The sequence below is a fragment of the Anabrus simplex genome, chromosome 1 (genome assembly GCF_040414725.1).
Source record: "Anabrus simplex isolate iqAnaSimp1 chromosome 1, ASM4041472v1, whole genome shotgun sequence".
In the NCBI taxonomy this organism is placed as follows: domain Eukaryota; kingdom Metazoa; phylum Arthropoda; class Insecta; order Orthoptera; family Tettigoniidae; genus Anabrus; species Anabrus simplex.
The window spans coordinates 1,725,654,394-1,725,673,877 of NC_090265.1; the positions used below are offsets into that span (position 1 = coordinate 1,725,654,394).

Below are 19,484 nucleotides of genomic sequence, written 5' to 3' on the forward strand. Positions count from 1 at the left end.
AATTGTCCATTTATTCATTTTACTCATATTAATAGTCTTTTAATGTTACTATTGTATATACTTTCCCTAATTATAAACTTCTCACTCATAGCTTTGTCTTTAAAACCAACACTGTACTAGTCTTTTATCATATGTCAATTTTCTTTCAAGTTTCTTCAAGGCATTTTATAAATTAGTTTTATCTTATTTATATGTAAATCAGTTGCCTGATTTTATTTCAAGGTTAAACCCATGGCTGATGATGCCTATATGTAAGGCAAAATATGTACCATTTTAATTAACATGTCAATGTAATCCAACAAAGACAAGATTTATTGTATTGATTATGTGGACAAATTAATAAATTAAATTATTATTATTTCAATCAATTATCACCAATACGGATCAAAAATGATATTCATCACTTGTAAAATTGAGATCACCTGCTACAATCATATTCCTTTCCATATCACTTCTCACACAGCTGATTATCTTATCAAATAATTCTGAATCAGTGTCAGCGCTACCTTTTCCCAGTCTGTACACTCCAAAGACATCGGATTGCCTATTATCTTTAGAGATAAGCCTTACAGCTAGAATTTCATGTTTGTCATCTTTGACTTTATTGTAGCTAACTAATTCTTCTTTCATCAGGATGTACACTCTCCCTCCTACCATTCCTATCCTATCTCTACAATACACACTCCAGTTCTTTGAGAATATTTCTGCAGCCGTTATATCATTTATCATTCATGATTCAACTCCTATTACAATATCTGGTAAGTATATATCTATTAAATTACTTAAGTCTATTCCTTTCTTTTCAATCCTTCTACAGTTCAACACTAAAATTTTTATGTCATGCCGACAGTGGGTTCGAACCTACTATCTCCCGAATACTGGGTACTGGCCGCACTTAAGCGACTGCTGTCACTGCTCCCTAGACCACCCCGTTTCCCTGAATGCACCTCTAAACAAATTTCCTAGCTTATATGTATCACTGCGATTTAAGTGAAGGCCATCTGAGCGCAGATCCCTATCCACTACCCACCCATTAGGATCTAGAAGTCTCACTCCCAGTTTCCCACATACCCACTCCATAGTCTCATTTATACCCCCAATCACCTTCCAGTCAGGATTCTTCCTACACAGTATTCCACTGATAACAATCTCTGTTTCTTTAAACTTCACCCATGGTGCATTTACTAAATCCCACACTTCCTGAACTATGTTGGTACGTATACCTGCTTGCCTTACGTTGTTGGTACCAACGTGAAACACTACCACCTTCACCTTTCCCTGCTCCTTTCCTACTTTCCTCAACCAAGTAGTATTGCTTTTGAAAAGCTGAGAAGCTTAAAAATTCTGAACTGACTACATGTAACTTTCATTTTAAATGGTGAGTGGTCATCTGAGGAAAAGTGGAGAAATTTGTTGATAATATGAAACCTTCAAACATCAAGGATCACACTGGCTTTACCAACCAAATTTTAAAATTACTCGCATTTTAAAATGGCTTGTTAGTTCTATCTCTATTCCTCTGACAAAGATCATAAATGAATATCTTCAAACTGGTTACTTTCCAGAGCATCTAAAAATATCTAAGGAAGTTCCTGTGTACAAAAAAAAAAAAAAAAAAAAAAAAAAAAAGTAGATCAGAATGTATCAGCTATTGTTCAGACTCTATTGTTCCTATTCCCTCCAAAATTTTTGAATATGTGATGTTAGTAAAAATTTATGAATACTTGTGTCTAATAACCTTTTGTCAACATGTCAGTATGGTTTTATACCAGGAAAAGCAACAATACTGTACTGAGTTATGTTATTAGTTATATAATTAATAATTTTGAGAAAGGAAATTACGTTAAATTTTTCCCATGTGACCATAGTAGGGCTTCTGATTGTGTACATTATATTCTACTTGATAAATTAGTATATTATTGCATTTCTGGAACTGAACTTAAAAAATTTTAGATCATACATATATGGTCGAACATAGTATGTGGAGGTAAATGGGGTGTCCTCAAAAGAATATATGGTGAAACATGGGGTGCCTCAACAGTCCATCCTTCATCTCTTTCTGATCATGATAATTGACTGAGATGGCAATGTAAAAACAAATATTGTCCTATATGCAAACAGCTTTACTTTTCAGAGCTCATGTAAAAATCTTTGTGAACCAGCGTTGTTGTCCGAACACACATATGAGGAAGCTAAATCATGGTTTGAAGTAAATGGTTTTCTAGGAAAAACAAAACCTAATTTTTAACCTCAAACATCAAAAGATTGAATTACGGTATGAACTTCTGGGATCACCAAATTAACCATATTTGTGTCAAGCTCTTCCGAGTAGTATACCTACTCCATCATCTGGAGCATGTAGTAACTAAAGCATATGTGTGTTCTCCATATTTTGCATTTTTTTTGGAGTATCTTAGGGTATGTTCTAATATTATAAAGTTGCAAATGAAAGCTATTCACATCACTGCCAGCATTTCCCCCTACTCTCACTGTAAATCACTATTCATTGAGCAGTTCATCTTAACAGTGATCAATTTATGTGGATATAATCTTCTGATATATACAAAAAGTAAACTCAGTAATAATTTTCCAGGATGTCGAAACACCATATATACTGATCATCTTGATACGCCGTGGTGTATGTTAAAGGAAAATGTAAAGTGTGTTGCTATTTAATAAATTAGGTCAAGAATTCTGTCAGCTCCCAGTGAACATTTTCAAATGTGTTTATAAATGGTTGTTGGTAAAGCCCTGGTACCCCATTGCTGAGTGCACTGAAGAGGATTGGAGCAGTCTACATGAACTTCGAGTGTTAATTCCTCTGTTTCTATGTCTTCAGAAAGGGTAATGTCTTCAACTGTATTTGTCTAAATATAATGTATATTTAGTTAAGTATTTTATGTATAACTGAATTCATCGACGATATATTTAACAATTTTGTTCCTGTGCTGATTTCAGTTGAATGGTTACTCACTGAACTGAATGAGAGTCCTCTGCCAGATGTTTTTTTTTTTGCTAGGGGCTTTACGTCGCACCGACACAGATAGGTCTTATGGCGACCTTGGGATAGGAACGGCCTAGGAGTTGGAAGGAAGCGGCCGTGGCCTTAATTAAGGTACAGCCCCAGCATTTGCCTGGTGTGAAAATGGGAAACCACGGAAAACCATCTTCAGGGCTGTCGATAGTGGGATTCGAACCTACTATCTCCCGGATGCAAGCTCACAGCTCTGCCAGATGTTACCAGGATTCAAAGCTGAGATGGACTGACTGCAAGTGTGTATGGACAACAGCATCACTGCACTGTCAAGGGCGTTTTATTTATAATAGTATAATTAATTTGCTGTTACTCACATATCTGTCAATTTACATGAGTGTAATTTTTAAGTTTTTGCAGAGCATAAACTTATACTGATACAAAAATTTATTAATTGCCATATAAGTTATTTTGAGGTGTATATAGTTTTATTATTGGAGTAAGCTCGTTTAGTTTATATGGAGAATATCTGTATAATGTATTATGAGAAAGGCTACTGCACTCTTTGTTTAATACCAGATAAATGACTCAACGATTTAGCTGTATTGGGCGACATCAGGGTTGTCAAAGCAACCATCGAGCTATGCACCCAGAGGTTGAAAAGCATACAAGGAAGACTACTTCACTCCTCCAATTGTCGTGGCCAGAATCATACTGCGCTCATTAGTAGAATGTCAAGAGTGAGGTGCTGCACATAAAAACAGAAATATATTTCTATTTAAACCAACGTACATGATAAGAAAATATATTTTAAAAATCATTCTGGTAAAAATAATGAGCAGAGTGCCATTTCATCTACCACCCTCCAATAACTGCCCATGTATAAAACTAATATATTTATTTTCCGTTTGGAAATACACATGGAGGTACTGAATCTGAAACAAAAGTTATAATGTAACTCTGAAACAATATACAGTTGATTCAGACTACAATCTTTAATTGAACGCTCTCCATGCACAGGACACATTCACATTATAAAGAACTTCAGGTCATGCCTTGACACATCCTAACCAATTTTGACATAAATATAATCATGGGGTCATCTGGAATTTTGCATCAAGAAATTAACAATACAACATGTATGATGTGGTGTAACCTAGCAACCATGAAGGCTGTGACGTGAAGTATTGATGGATGATCATGACTGAGACATATAAAAAGCTCTTTTATCAAAGAGATCTCATCATGTTCTAGAGAAGTGATTATTTCATTCGTAGTTGTTTCGTAGGCCCTGGGCCAGTTTCCCATTTTTGATGCACAAAATCCTACAATTGTCAATCAAATTCCATGCCAATGTCTCCACAAAACAATTTACTAGATGTAAATAAATTAATCAGTATCAATTTGTTTCATTGATTGAAAGACATGTTGATGATCATTTGATGTATCCAAAAGGAAATGAGACCATTTCTTGGAGTGAATACAGCTATAATTTCAGGGTGCCATCCCACAAATTCAGTCAACGTATTTTTTAGAAAAATTTGTCACACCTATAATTTCTAGACTAAATGACATATTACAATGTAATAAATGATGGTTGGGAGCTGAATACCAATTTGTCCTAATGAGCTTGATCCAAGTGTATGGTGTCTTCTAATGATAAAGAGGGGGTGAAATTGAAGCACGAAATGCCATGTCACGAGCCAAGGAAGTGAAACTCAAAAATGCACAGCGGTACAATGTTCACAGTGGAGTCAAATGATTTATAACGAAGCAAGCTACAATCTCAAAAGGATAATAATCAACAGTCAACAAGCAAAACTAGATAAAATTTGGAGTGAAAGAGAGTAAAATTAACCAACAAGTTTACTCTCAATCCATACAAGATTGCTATTCCCAGAAGTTGCAGTGCAGAAGTTCAATTTGATCTTGAGTTAATTAGGAAATAAATTGCCAGTGAAGTTGGTTGAGATGACCATGGTGGAGGCAGGTGGCTTGCTTTGTTTTATGAAACTCACCACTCACTACCCTTACATGATCACGACAAAAATGGCCGTCAAGAATAAACTCGTGAATGGGGCCATCGGCATTCCATAACACATCAAGGTTTTGAATGAGCATGAACACCACAAAACAAATGAGGCCCACAACACGTGATCGTGTTATCTCTACTTAGGAATGCATTAGACTGACATTCATGAAATGAAAAAGACAGAAATGATATAATACTCCATATACATGTGAAGGTAAGATGAAAATAAATTGTTTTATTACACAAATATACTGAGCTTAGAATTAGTGTTTGGAGAAAAACCCCAACAAGAATTAAGGATACATGGGCAGAATGTACCAGTGACTACTCTACAAACTTTCAGGGATGGCAGAAGGGATTAATAATGACAATTTTCGAAGAGGAATCAATGCTGGGAAATGCTACATTTGGTGGGTATCAGTTTTCATATTATTGATCCCTGTAACAAATTGTATATTAAAAATGGTAAAAGAATACATAAAGTGAAGGGCTCTGAAAATAAATCAATTTACTTCCCTTATTTTCTGTACTGTGGGCCTCAGTGTTGCCATGGTAACATTTGTAAACATACTGAATATTGTACTCATATCAGGAGAAGATACATTTGAATTTCTTTATAGTTTCCTTTTCTCATATGTGACCAACCCCAAACACAATTACAGGAAATCAATCGAAAACTTCAGAGATAGTATAAACGCGCAGGAATATCAGTCAAAAATGGACCAATGGCCATGTACCCTCAGCCAGAACAAACAAAGAGACTGTTTAATGTTGAACCCAGTACCTAAAGTAGACACATTCACTATACATGCAACTACTCTAACACTACTAAATAACAAAGGGATAAACAGAAAGACAAGTTGTTTATTGAATTAAAAGGATACAAAAAATAACCAAGAGGGTCTCACAAGGAACCCTCACGAGTGAGAGGTCGCGGATGGCTAAGGGTACTGAATGCGTTCAAAGCCCCATCTACCGTCTACCCTGCATGCGCAGTATTGGCTGCTAATGGCAAGAGTGGGAGGGGGGGACTGTAGGTATCTAAAAGTGACCAGAGTGTGAGGCTATAAGACACGGTTAAACGGCACAGTCAACACATATTCCACAACACTGCTGTACTGCTAGTAGTACCGATATATAAAGTGCAATGACAACCATAAATAAAGCAAACAATGCCTTATATCTACTGCAACAGTTGCAGACATTGACATTCCGTCAGAAAGAAATGCAAGATATTTCTCAGAATTGGAAAGAAGTGGCAGATGACATATTAGCATTTCTGCAGGATTAGTCAGTGGAATGTACAGTGTCATATACTCTTGACTATGTGGACACTGCACATGTGGATTGCACTGATGACGATACGGATGAAAGTGATATACAAACAGATATCCAGGTACACAGTTCATCATCCATGTTGGGGTCACAACTCCCAGCTCCAGTAAAACGTAATAAAGAACGATCATCCAGCAAGTGAGTACAAGGCTTAATTACATACATAAATGGCCATCCACAACAAAGTTAAAAAAAGTTACACAACAAAGTAAAAAAAATGTTACAAACAGATTTCAAATAAGTCCACAGCATCATGACCATGTTTTGCATAAGAAAAGCTATGGTACTTCAAGGGAGGACAAGGCAAATCTGTAAAAAATATTGTTGTTTGCGCAATTCAATGATGCTCGAGATAAGTTATACGAAGTGTATCATACTGACCTAGTATGTGAGGGGCATCAAATTATGCGGTACATAAGTTACAGTGATTTCAAGGGGTGTAGTAGATGGTTGAAACACTTCAAAAGCTACAGCATTGCACAATGCAAATTCCCAAACAGAGGGCTCTTGATAATGCACAGCAAACTGTAAAATTGGCTCGAGCATTTGTAGATGAGGTAAATAAACTTATCCCATTGTTTAGAGTGGAATTCATTTTCAACACTAACCAATCTGGATTTGACAAAGAAATGTATACAAAAAGCACTCTGACAGTTAGAATAACCATGGAAGTTATAGTATGAGCAACAAACATTAATGCCCTAACACAGTCATATACAATTATGCCTACTGTCAGCCTGGATGGCAAATTGGCTGGAAAGTTATTTATTGTGCTGCAAGAAGTTGGAGGTTGTCTGCACCCAACAATTTGTCATGTGTCAGGAAAACTAGCACGGGTAGTAAGCAATGTTTACTTCACAGAGAGCAAGAGTGAGAAAATGGCTTCAAAGGAACTACAGATATGGTATGAACACTGCTTTTAGCCCATAGCTGGTGAAAATAACATCCTGTTGCTTGACACCTGCTCTGCCTATAAAAATCATACTGTGTTTGCAAAAACCATTCCTCCTGGAAGGTGACATTGCAATTCATATCAACTGGAACCAGAGGACGAATTCAATCTCTGAATGTGTTTTTTGTGCCTACATACTATGACACCATCTGCAGCTATGCTATAAAGGGTAGCCAGTTTCACAGTAAACTGCATGACAGACTGGTTCACATTCGGTTGCATGCCATCGCTTTCCATCAGTTCTCGTCACCATGTTATTTGAATATGATTATCTATGCATTCTATAAGAGTGGATACTAGGCTGATCATCCTGTACGATTTATATCTCCTAAGGTGTTCACCTTTCATCTTCCTGGCACATCATTTTTCATTCGGTGCTTATGATGTAAGTTAAAGGTTTGTTTTCAACAATTTGTGAATGTCGGTGAAGTCCATTTGGTGAAGTGTAACAGAGACGTTCCATGGACGGTTGTTCTCTGCACCGCTTGGACACTCTTGTGCTGTCACCCTCCTTTGAACAGTGAATATTGTTTCCTGTCTCAATTGTTTCTGCAGCCCTTTCAAGTGCCCCTTACTAGACATCTCACCTGTGACCTTGCACTTGTGAGGGTTCCTTGTCAGATAAAAATGTAAAGGAATTAAATGAAAATACAAGCATCATACTTTGTACCAAATGGGAGAGGAAATAGTTTAACAAGCTCTATTGATAGAAGCTAATTACTCTTTGCCACACATTTCAAATTCATCAGTGGTATCAGCAGACAGGACAAACCTTTGTGTGGCAGCAGTAAAAATCCCAAACACACGGTGTTTTATTTAATCAGTTGAATCATAAAATATTTCACATCAATCTTTTCGTTGGTCAACTTAAAAACCCACACCAAATAACAATCCAAACCAAAGAAAATTTAGGACAAAAAGTCCAAGGCGAAAATCCCAATCATGACGCAAGTCAAAATCAATATGTTAAGAAAGGAAGGGAATACCATGGCCACAGAATATAAAAGGTGGATGCCGATAGACAAACAGAAATATAGAAATAAATCACCATGTTGTCTTGTATAGAACAAATGAATGATCAAAGAAACGATGAAAAAAAAATTAAGGTACAGAAAAAGTGGTGATCAAACAAAATGAGAAAACTATATGGAGTAATATTAAATACATAATCTACCTCAAAAAACAATAATGGCATATGTATTATCAGTCATACACACAAAGTGCTCGCAATATCAAGAAAGTAGGTGCAATAAAGAGAAATATAAAATGAGTAAAGTAGCACACTCACTATTCAGAAACCAGCAAACAGGACCATTTAACCATGTCATACACAGCACAGCTCAATGTCTATTGAAGACATAACCATAACCAAAATTTACCATACTCGATGTCCCGTAATGCACATAACAGTAAAACTTGGACCAAGCAAACAGTTCAAAGCACCATAACACCACTCCTCATGTATGAACTGAGCTTCAGAAAAAATTATTAAATGGGTACCAAAATCATGCACTTATGAATTACCCCAATGGCAGGAAAAGTACTGCAGCTCAAAGACTGAAATCAAACACACGTTCAGATACCCAAATATGAGCAAAAGGAATGGTTAATTATCAGTTAGGACAGGAATACAACCAGCACAGAGCTAAACAAAAAAGAACAGACCTCATGTACTTAAAGAATAATCAACAGATTACGAGCTGTCATGATGATCAAAAGTTAAGGGATAGTGACAACACACAGAACATTACCAAAGCAAAAAGTAAAATGCACTATAACTTTGGCCCACAGAACTTCAAGCGTAAATCTAGGTAAAATTTAGGTGATTTACTGCACCAATCGCAATAAGTATTAGAAATGTGAAAAAGTTCGGAAGTATTAGGATGCCTGTATGCCCATACAAAGCTGCCATGTTAACAGGGTATAACAGAAAAATTGACCAAAGGAAATCCGTTCAAAACAGGTGAGCAAAAATTAAATTTTTCACAAGAGAAGGAGTCCTACACCGCTCCAGCAGACAACAAAGACATTACAAGATAGATTACTTAAAATGTCAAAGGAAGATAATATTGGAATCAATATTAAACAGATACTCCAAGGGACAATAGAGCAAATATGTATACCGACTTGAAGTTTTAGCTCACGCACATTGAAAGCAACTGCTCATATCCACTTAGTTTACAGAGAACAAAGGGAGGAAAATGTGGACAAGCTGCAATAAAAAAGATAAAAGGACCTCATAGCAAGAATAATAATTGCCAGTAACACAGTAAGGAGCACTCTGTGCATCTTCCAACACTCACAGTAGTCCATGACACACAGTTGCTTAAGCGTGTATTGTGGTTATTGGAATACAGTGTATTTTGAACATTTGTGGTAACTGATGCTGATATTTGAACATTAGTTCAAAGAATTACTAATTTACATTTAATGCTCGATAATGAGATATAAAAATACTCAAAATTTCTAAGCGAAGCATTTACAGTCAGGGGATCCTTAATAAACAGGGTTATAATGATCCCCTGCATCACCTCTGAAAGTTGGAAGCATGGTTACAAGTTCACTGGTACAAAAGTACTTTAGTTATATTTTGAGATACCTACATAATGTCTCTGGAATCAGATGGATATATTTATAAGAAAATATTTCTATTTTTATTTTCCTTTGTAAAAAGAGGACTAACTCCTAATACAGTTTTCACAGATGCCGAAATGTGGCAGTAAATCTACCAACACAAGGCTGATGTATTTGAGCACTTTCAAATACCAACAAATTGAACCAGGTTCAAACCTGCCAGGTTGGGGTCAGAAGGCCAACACCACAACCGTTGAGCCACTCATCCCAGCACATACACAACTGACAATCTCCTGACATAATAGAGATTACTATCTATGCTGTAATTCTCACAAACTTGTCAAAAGACCAACTGTATAAAACGATCAGTTGTGAGGAGGATATTACCTTGTAACTTCACACTATAAAATAACGGAATAACGAAGATGTAACTTTTCAATTTGATAAATTCTATATTTTAAGATGGTGTTTTATGGATACAATGAACATACTTTACACGATTTGCATAATCATTGAATGTCTTTGGACACTGAGGGCAATCATATGGCCTAATTCCAGAATGTGAAGCCTTATGTTTCACAAGACTCTGCCTCCAACGGAATCGCTGTCCACACTCATCACAATTGAAACTACAATCTTTGCTATGTGTACGCACATGCTGGAGAAGGTCTTGACGATTAAAGAAAGATTTCTCGCATTCAAGGCATGAGTGGCATTTTACTCCACCATGCTTAAACATATGTTTTCGCAGAGATGATCTCTGGGTGAACTCCTTCTTACATTCCGGACATTGGAAGCCCTTGACTTTACTATGAGTTGAGAGATGCTGAGCGAGAGTAATCTTCCGGGCGAAAGCTTTATGGCATTCCGGGCAACTGAACGGTTTCTCTCCTGTATGAGTCCGCTCGTGACATAACAACGTGCTTAATTGTACAAACTTCTTATTGCAATATCTACAGCTATGTCGTTTCTCCTCCGTGTGACTTAGGATATGGTTTGATAACCCGCCTCGTCTAAGAAAAGACTTATTACATTTTGGACATTCGAACAGTTTAACTTGACCATGACTAACCATATGTTGGAGAAACTCCTTGTTAGTGGAAAATAGCATATCACAGTGCCGGCATGGAACATTATTGGTTCCCAAATGAGTAATCATATGTTGTGAGAGAACAATGAATGTACAAAAATTTTCCTTACATATTTTACAACTGTATATCTTCTGTCCAGATCTATGTTGCATGAGAAGTGCGGAGCTTGGGAATCTTTTATAACATGGAACACATACAAAATCCTGGTGAGAGGGGTTCCCAAATTCGCCTGCCTTACCGAAGGAAGGAACTGAATCATCACTGAAAAAATAAAAATAAACATGTTAGTGTAATTTGTACTTTTGTTTGAAAATCCACTGTTTAGAAACAACCTTGGCGTATTATATTACTACTTCTTGCAGTATGACAGATATGCAGTACATACAATGATGATGTGAAGCCAAAAACGATGGGTTTTACAGGCTGTATGCATGGTTAATGAAGATAAAAAAGAACATGGTTACTGAAGACAAAACAGAAGAGACAGACAGAACAATGTCTGACATCAGATCCTTCTTGAACACAAATTTCTTGCAAATTACAAAAAACACGTCTGGAAAAATTGATACTAAGTATTTTTCATTACAATGTGTGACGCACTGTTACCTAGTACGCCATTCTGGACCTCGAATGGAAGACCTGCTCATAAGAATGCCTTCACATAACAGGGTAAACACCCACGGATGAGGCTAGAGTAAGGAGCGGCTCGACTTGCCTAACGAGCTTCGAACCGATCCCCTTCCTACTTTCGGTGCTGGCCTCGGCAGCTCGAGCACTTGGGGGGGGGGGGGGGGTGGATACGTTCGAAAGAAAAGAAAACAACAAATATTTAAGATGGAGCCTTATGTAATCTGAAAGTAGGATTCTCTGGGTTCAATTGTCTACTGGATACTGCTTAGCACTGCTACAAATGACAAGAAGCATACAATTGAGGGTTACAAAAACTAATTTATTCAAAATATGGCATAATAAAAAAATAGACACAACCCTATACAATGAACTCTCCGCATACGGGAGGAAAAGAAAATAATTAACCCTTTAAAATTCGACTCGCCTATGGGCATTGTCTGCACAAAGGTATGACTGAGGTTTTGCGATTGCTATCGTTCATCTTTCCCTCATTAGTTCAAACCGTTCATGACATTTTTATATTCTGTCGATCACACCGTGAGATGAGCTGATGTTCCTACACATAATATTTCCTGTTCTTAGCACGTAGTTAACCGGTTCCTGCACTACATGATTGCCATATTAAAAGATATATTTACATAATACATAAACAAAACACACATACCATTAGCTAAAATCCCCGGACGTCCCTTACCTGTCACCAAGGCAAAACAACGTTGAACATCGGTTCTGTTTGAACTCAGAATAAATGCACATTAAATACTCAACACACACAGATATATACACTTCATGCATAAAGGAGGCTATTCCTGAAAAAAACATGGTCATCAGTATATACTGCCTCAGCCCATCTGACCTGGGCTCGAACATATGACTCCGACTGAGAGGTACTGTACCGTACCCGTCTTTATAATATCCCGGACTAGTCGCGGCAGAGACGTGGTTACCGTTCGGCAAAAAAAAAAAAATGATATGGGCAGACTAAATTCAAAACTCGTCACGAGCGATATACCAAAGGTACATGACAGGAAGTCGGGTACATAGACTACGTGAATAAGACAGAGCAATAGGGGGGTAAAATGGATTTATTCAAGACATTAACCCATTCACTACGACACGAAACATATATATATATATATATATATATATATATATTAAGCCTGATGGCCACATTAAACCAAGGTAAAATATGTGCCCCGCACATGTCCATGTTAAAACACACAATTTCTCGAATTCCTATTGGAAGAAAGACACGACTTGGAACTGACTTCGGATGAATACGTTTACTTTAAGTCGACGCAAGATTCGCTTCAATGTCATGATTCCCTAATGAGATGCGCTTCGGAAAGTGTCTATACATGACCGCAGTAAATAGTTAAACACACTAGTAACCGATCCAAACTATACATATTTACATATCAATAACAAAATCAATTCAATTCAACACTAGCCCTGAGCTGCAACTTATGACTACACTGATTCTAAATATGTGGCCGTCCACATAGGAATTGGATGGCACGAATGCCAACGACCATCTGTTTAGCAAACGAGCTAATAAAACACACAAATAATCTAATGCAACGCTGGTCACGCCGACACCTAATGCAAAGGAAACAAACAAACACAAACAAAACAAACCAGTCGTCACCATCTCATAGAAATCATGGATCAAACCAGATAAGCATTATAACATATGTAAATAAAGTGGGAGTATGGAACCTGAAAAATAACAACATGAAATATGCATAAATGCTCCACATGTGGTCAGCGGGATCCTCCCCAGCAGGCAGGTACATGGGTTACGTCCACAAGTCAGACGCAAGGGCAATCCCTTAAGGACCACTTTCACTGTCGCAAACAGCTGTTACCTGTAACTTCCTGACTTGTCGGGAGAGAATGCGAATAACGGTCCACCTAGCACTCTATGGAAACACGGCCTTCGGGAGGTACACTTGACTTCTCAAGAAAAGGGTTGGTCTCTACCTGCTAACTCTCGTTCGGAGACAAGGATAAATTCACAACATTCGCAGCACTATTACTGCTTCTTCCTTATAATGACCTGCGATCTCAATTCGCAGCTTTAAAATAAAGGCATTTCAATACAGGCGTCAGCCTCTCTTATATGAATACCCACATCACATACTGTAAATCCTGAGACCATACTCGGGTCTTTCATCTTGCAGTACACGGGTTCTCGCCCTCCTTATGTCATGACTACGGCCGTTCCAGCCTCCTTCACATGTCTCAATCTATCAACCCCTGAATTACTCACCAATATACACGTGATTCCATTCGGCTCACATAGCCAGCCCCAGGTTAACATTCATCTATAACATGCACTTCCGGCGTCTTACTTGGCCGGTCAGTTGTTCGATAAGAACCGTTAATCGCCCTTCCCTTGTATAGTAATGACTCTACGTAACAACGTTGAATCTCCGCTATTCTGCTTCCTGACCACAGCTGAAATTCCCATGCATGAAAATAAAATTAAAAGAGAAAAACTACAGCTGTAAACTGATTTCCCATACATCATCACCGGCGTGTAGCCTCTGTAAATGACGATCAGAGCTTGCATATCGACCACATATTGGAATACACTGGAAAACAAAACACATGAAAACACTCCTATACCTACACTGGCACACCCTTAACCCCATCTAAACTAACTTAAAGAAAGATAAAAGGAAAATAAAAGCATGCATCAGCCCAGGACGCATGTAACTGTAACTTGAATTGAAGAACCACTGTGCCCTCTGGCTGAGAATTACCTTGAAATTTATTTATTTACATCTGATCTAAGCTAGTGTGCAACTATTACCCAGGCATGCTAAAAAATGACAAAGTGCTTATCTTGCGCCGGCTTCATCACCCATGATGTTTACATGGCCACTGGCGTCATCACGAACTTAGGCCATGGTCACCCCAGTCTTCCGGATGTGGGAAGTCAGTCCATCGATGCTCGGCGTGGGCTCCATAGCGCTAGTTGATGTTGCACCATTAATTTAAGGGCGATTCGGCCCGGACGTGAAGAGTCCTTGGCGCGGCGACGCAACACACGATTATGAGAGTTCCCGATCGCGCCCGCGAATTGTTATTATTGCTTATATACGGATCACTCCCGGATCGAATTAAAACACTGCACATACATTGTGCCACAGTTGATCACAGTTATTGATTGTATTTACTCGAACCCGTATCACTGGCTTACTTCTCATACATAAGAAAAGAGCGTCCTCCGGTAAATATAGTCTCGGCGTGCAAGCGACTTTACGGTACGAAGTTCAGGCAGAGAATGAGGTGACGCTCCCTTGTTATTGGCAGTTATAAAGACTCTTCGAGTTTTTCAAATAACGGAACTCCCTTCTGAAGAATAGAAAGTCTGTTGAGCGGCGGTTTGGTTTGAGTGAGAAGCTGTTGATAAATTCGAAATAACACCTGCGCCTTACGTATGCCCCACATATGTTCTCAGGCATCAGAAAAATTACACATATCTATCTGGACACATCCGAACTGTGGAATATCGGCGCAATGACAGATTATTATCATAGATGGAAACTGGTTCAAAGATGCAGTTAGATGGTTGGTTATTCTGCCATTGCGGTTCGGCCGTTCGCAGAGTCCTCGTACTAGCTCGTGATTGGCGGATTTCGAAACTGGCTTGACAAAGAATACTGCGGCGGTTTCCAGCAACCACGTTCAAATTTAAACAAAGTTCATTGTCTGAAGCCATCCACGGGCCGCTCCTCTTATGCTAGCGTGGTCAGGTATCTAACCGTCTCCCAAACAGACTCCCACACAAAGCCATGTTGCGCAATAAGTCCACAGTGTTCTATCACGATTAAAATTTGCCAATGAAGCATGTGATGATACGGTTCATTTCTCCTCCTTCCCCGTAAAAAAAACGAGACAGCGTCTTGTATTTTTTTTTTAACTATGACTCTTCCTTCCTTAACACTGTGGCTCTACGTCTACTTCCTTTTCCGCTGGTATTTGCTTTCGTTCATGAAACAATTGCTCCTTCTCCTTCCTGGCTTCATAATAAATTTCGAGTAGAGTCTCAAAATTTTCTCTGGTGTTCATCACATTGCTGACATGGCTGTACTTGTAGCTGGGTTGGATCCTCACACAATGCCATGTTCACTCCTTCCATTACCTCTTCTTCTTCAGCCTCAGGAATCGCCTACACGGGATCCACCCCGTCTTCTTCTTCTTCTTCGTTGCCATCCTCGTCTTCTTCTTCTTCCAGGTCATCATCATCCTGCGCTTCGTCGATTCCAATCTGCCATGGGGGGAAATAAGGCTTCAAATTCAAAGCGCGGATATTTTTGTCCTTCAGTCATTGTTGAGTGTATTTCCGGTACGCGCCAGTAGACTGGCCGACGTCTGGGGCGTGAGGGTTTAATCCCTTGCTTTGTTCTGCCTGGCGGTAATGGCGGTAGGCCTCGCTCTCTGCTCCATGGTCTTGGTCGTTTGTACCACTTTGAATGGCCGTCTTCCAATCAACCTCTCTCTGACGTTTATCCCTCAACTCTTCTACGTATCTCTGGGATTCCATATTTCTGTTCTGATATTCCGGACGACGATTAAAGTTACTACAATTATTCCTGTAGCTTCTACCTTCCCATCGCTGATATGGACGTCTCTGTCCTATGAAGCCTCTAGGTTGATATCTGTACGTGCGTCCTTGGTTGCCGCCTACATAATTCTGACCGCGACCTCCGTTCCTATTACAATGGTAGTTCGACTCTCTCCTCTCTTCCGTTCGGCCAGGTGGACTCCAACTTCCTCTCCGTGGTTTCTCATTTTCCGCCTCTCTCATCTCCCGAGACACGGTCTGAGTCCCTGAGCTTTGCTGTTCATTACCCTTTCTTATTTTATGCGGCGGGCTATTGTCTCCTGTCAGGTCTACGGTGTGAATCGCTTCAGCGTGCCTTATTCTAGGCTGGGCTTGATTTGAGGTTAAATCCAGCTGTCTCAGTGTCGTTTCTGCTTCCAAAGCTGTTTTAACATTCGCGGCGATGAGTGTTCTCTGCACTTCGAGTGGCAGTTGTCGAGCAATAGCAACTACCATTTCCGCCTCCGACGGGGGTGTATCTAGGTCTCTGAAACATATAACTTGCGAAATAAAATATTGCGAGTACCTCGTGGGTATCGAAGTCGAGTACTTCTTGGCGTACAGCTCCATACGCAACGCTTGCTGAACCCCGATGTCCCAAAATTGCCTTAGGAACGCTGCCTTAAATTCTTCGTATGTTGTAAACGTGTAATGAAACGCTAACATCCAATTCAGGGCGGAATCAGTTAGAAATTTCTCCATTACACGCAGCCTTCTCTCCTGTGGCACCCTGGCATCCACAAAATAATTCTCCATCTCTCTCAGGAAAGCTCGTGGCGTTCGGTCGTCCATGCCGCTAAATTTCCGTGGTTTCTCATCTGCCGTATGGAAAACATTGTATACCGGCGCTCCACTCGTCATATTTGGTGTTGACGATCTCTCAACAGGTTTAGGCAAGTTTAGTAATTCACTAATTAGCGCTGGTTCGCTGGCTTGGCTAGGCTCCCTATCAATACTACTGTGTTGTATTGAGCATTTTAACTTCTCCATTTCCTTATTCGTTCTCAAGTCGATCAACTCTAGCTTGTCCTTGAGATATTGCATGTCCTTATCTACGGAGATCAGCTTATTGGCGTTTTTCTGTGACACCTCAGACCAGGCTTCGATGCTCGCTCCTACCTCTTGCAAGTTACGTCTAGCTGTGTCGCGATCTGTCAGTATCATTCTCTTTATCTCTCCCGCTTTATCAGTGATCTGCTCTGTAACCTCCTGCTTCAGTTTCTCCTCCATTCTGTCCATTTCAGCTTCGGTTTCCCGTTGCTTTTCCCGCAATTTATCGTCTATCTTTCCTTCAATCTGCTGTTTCCCTTCGGCTACACGGGTTCTAATGTCTTCCGTCACAGCTACGAATCTGGCCTCCGTGTTCTCTCCCAGCTGATCGATGGCGCTCCTGTTCTTGCAAATCTCGGTTCGAGCCTCGTCTAACCTAGCCGTAACTTCATCTAGTCCCTTCTCGGTATTCGCAGCTCCATCTGTCACCTTGCCAGATAATTCCTCAACAGTTCTCTGAATGCTCTTGATCTGTTCATCGGTCCTATTTTCAATATCGTCCATTCGCTTCTCTAAGCGCTCCATTCCTTTAACACAACATTCCTGAACGGAGTCAATTTTCGCTTCAAGCTTCTCATTCCCCTCTGCGATTTTAGCCGTAATTTCTTTCGTCCGCTCCTCCTCGCGTGCGGTAAGTTCCTGCATATTCTTTAACTCACGTTTTTCTGCCTCTACAGCCATTAAGTCTATTCTGTCCGTAATTTCTCTCATACGCTCCTGCTCGCGTAACACTGCTTCCTGCTCGCGTAACACTGCTTCCTGCTCGCGTTTCTCAGCTTCCTGCTCCCGTTTCGCTGCCCTTTCTGCCTCCAAGTCCATACGGGCCAACAAATCGGCTAATGTAACTGCCATAATACTGATTTCCAGATACGACTACGTGGCCTGCTCACATCACGAGTGAGTAAAATGTAGTCCGAAGTCACCAAGTCTTTCACAAATTTTAAAATTCTAGTTTCTGCTATTTACGTTACTCACATCGAAAATCAAACAATATGGCTCAATAACTCGCCATGCAGAAACTGCCTAACGAATGCTGTTAATGTCTTTATTTATATCGCGATAAAGTAATAAATCGGACTCGCACAACAATAATTTTGAAAAAATCTTACACTAGTAGCCCCAAATATGTAAATCGAAATATAGGCTTTCCTCATTATAGGCTCAAAACTATGCGTTAGACAGCAACGCGCAACCATATTTGCATAATATCTCCAATTCAAGGCTAATATATTCCGAACAGTGGTTTATATACCTTAAACCTTCGATATTAATGCCACTATCGTTGCAAATCTCATCCGAAGTTGAGGTCATCTCGGGTCCCTAACTTACTCTGATAAACAAAATTTTCTATATCACTGGCCTTAAACCTTGCTATGCAGCGCAAACTCCGGCGATGTCTTTAGTCGATTAATATCTTAAGGATATTGCATCGGCTATTTTACCTCATATGAGAAACCATTTTGCTGTTCTCGAATTCCTATTGGAATTACTTGATTAATAGACATGCCTTAATCATCGGCTATTTTCCTCTTATTCACATCCAAGCTGATCTAACACAAATTACTTTAATGCCGAAAAATACCTAACGTGATCTCATATATTTAGGATTTTCAGATTTTCCCTAAACATGCGATTTCCATTGAAACCTTGCCCACTCGTATTCGCATACCTACACAAGTAATTCCGAATACAGGGCTCTAGGCTCAAATTGCCTTGCACGCTAGGTTGCCAGTTAATATGACTCTGTCTGGGTATCGAATCAGAATCTCAGACCTCGTCATCTTTAATGCGTCCAGTTCGAAGTTACCTACTCCTATTTTTGATATTTATATGCCTGACATGTTTCCAACAAACCGTTGCACATGCCTGACCTCTGGGTACCACTTTGGTCATCCCCAAGCTTCGAACCAAATATACCTACTCAAAGCCCATTCTAAACTGCCACACGTGATTGGGACGCCAAACAATCTATGTACCGTACCCGTCTTTATAATATCCCGGACTAGTCGCGGCAGAGACGTGGTTACCGTTCGGCAAAAAAAAAAAAATGATATGGGCAGACTAAATTCAAAACTCGTCACGAGCGATATACCAAAGGTACATGACAGGAAGTCGGGTACATAGACTACGTGAATAAGACAGAGCAATAGGGGGGTAAAATGGATTTATTCAAGACATTAACCCATTCACTACGACACGAAACATATATATATATATATATATATATATAT

At 39.3% G+C, this 19,484-nt stretch overlaps 1 protein-coding gene across 1 annotated transcript in view; it reads right to left on the bottom strand.

Annotated features, from left to right (window-relative positions):
- Positions 1 to 10,197: 10,197 nt before the first annotated feature.
- Positions 10,198 to 19,484, bottom strand: part of LOC136882317 (zinc finger protein OZF) — a 112,125-nt gene continuing 102,838 nt past the window's right edge. Inside the window, exon 5 of the mRNA XM_068229569.1 lies at positions 10,198 to 11,219. Coding sequence (XP_068085670.1) covers positions 10,325 to 11,219 — 895 coding nt within the window. The 3' untranslated portion in view covers positions 10,198 to 10,324. The remainder of the gene's footprint in view (positions 11,220 to 19,484) is intronic.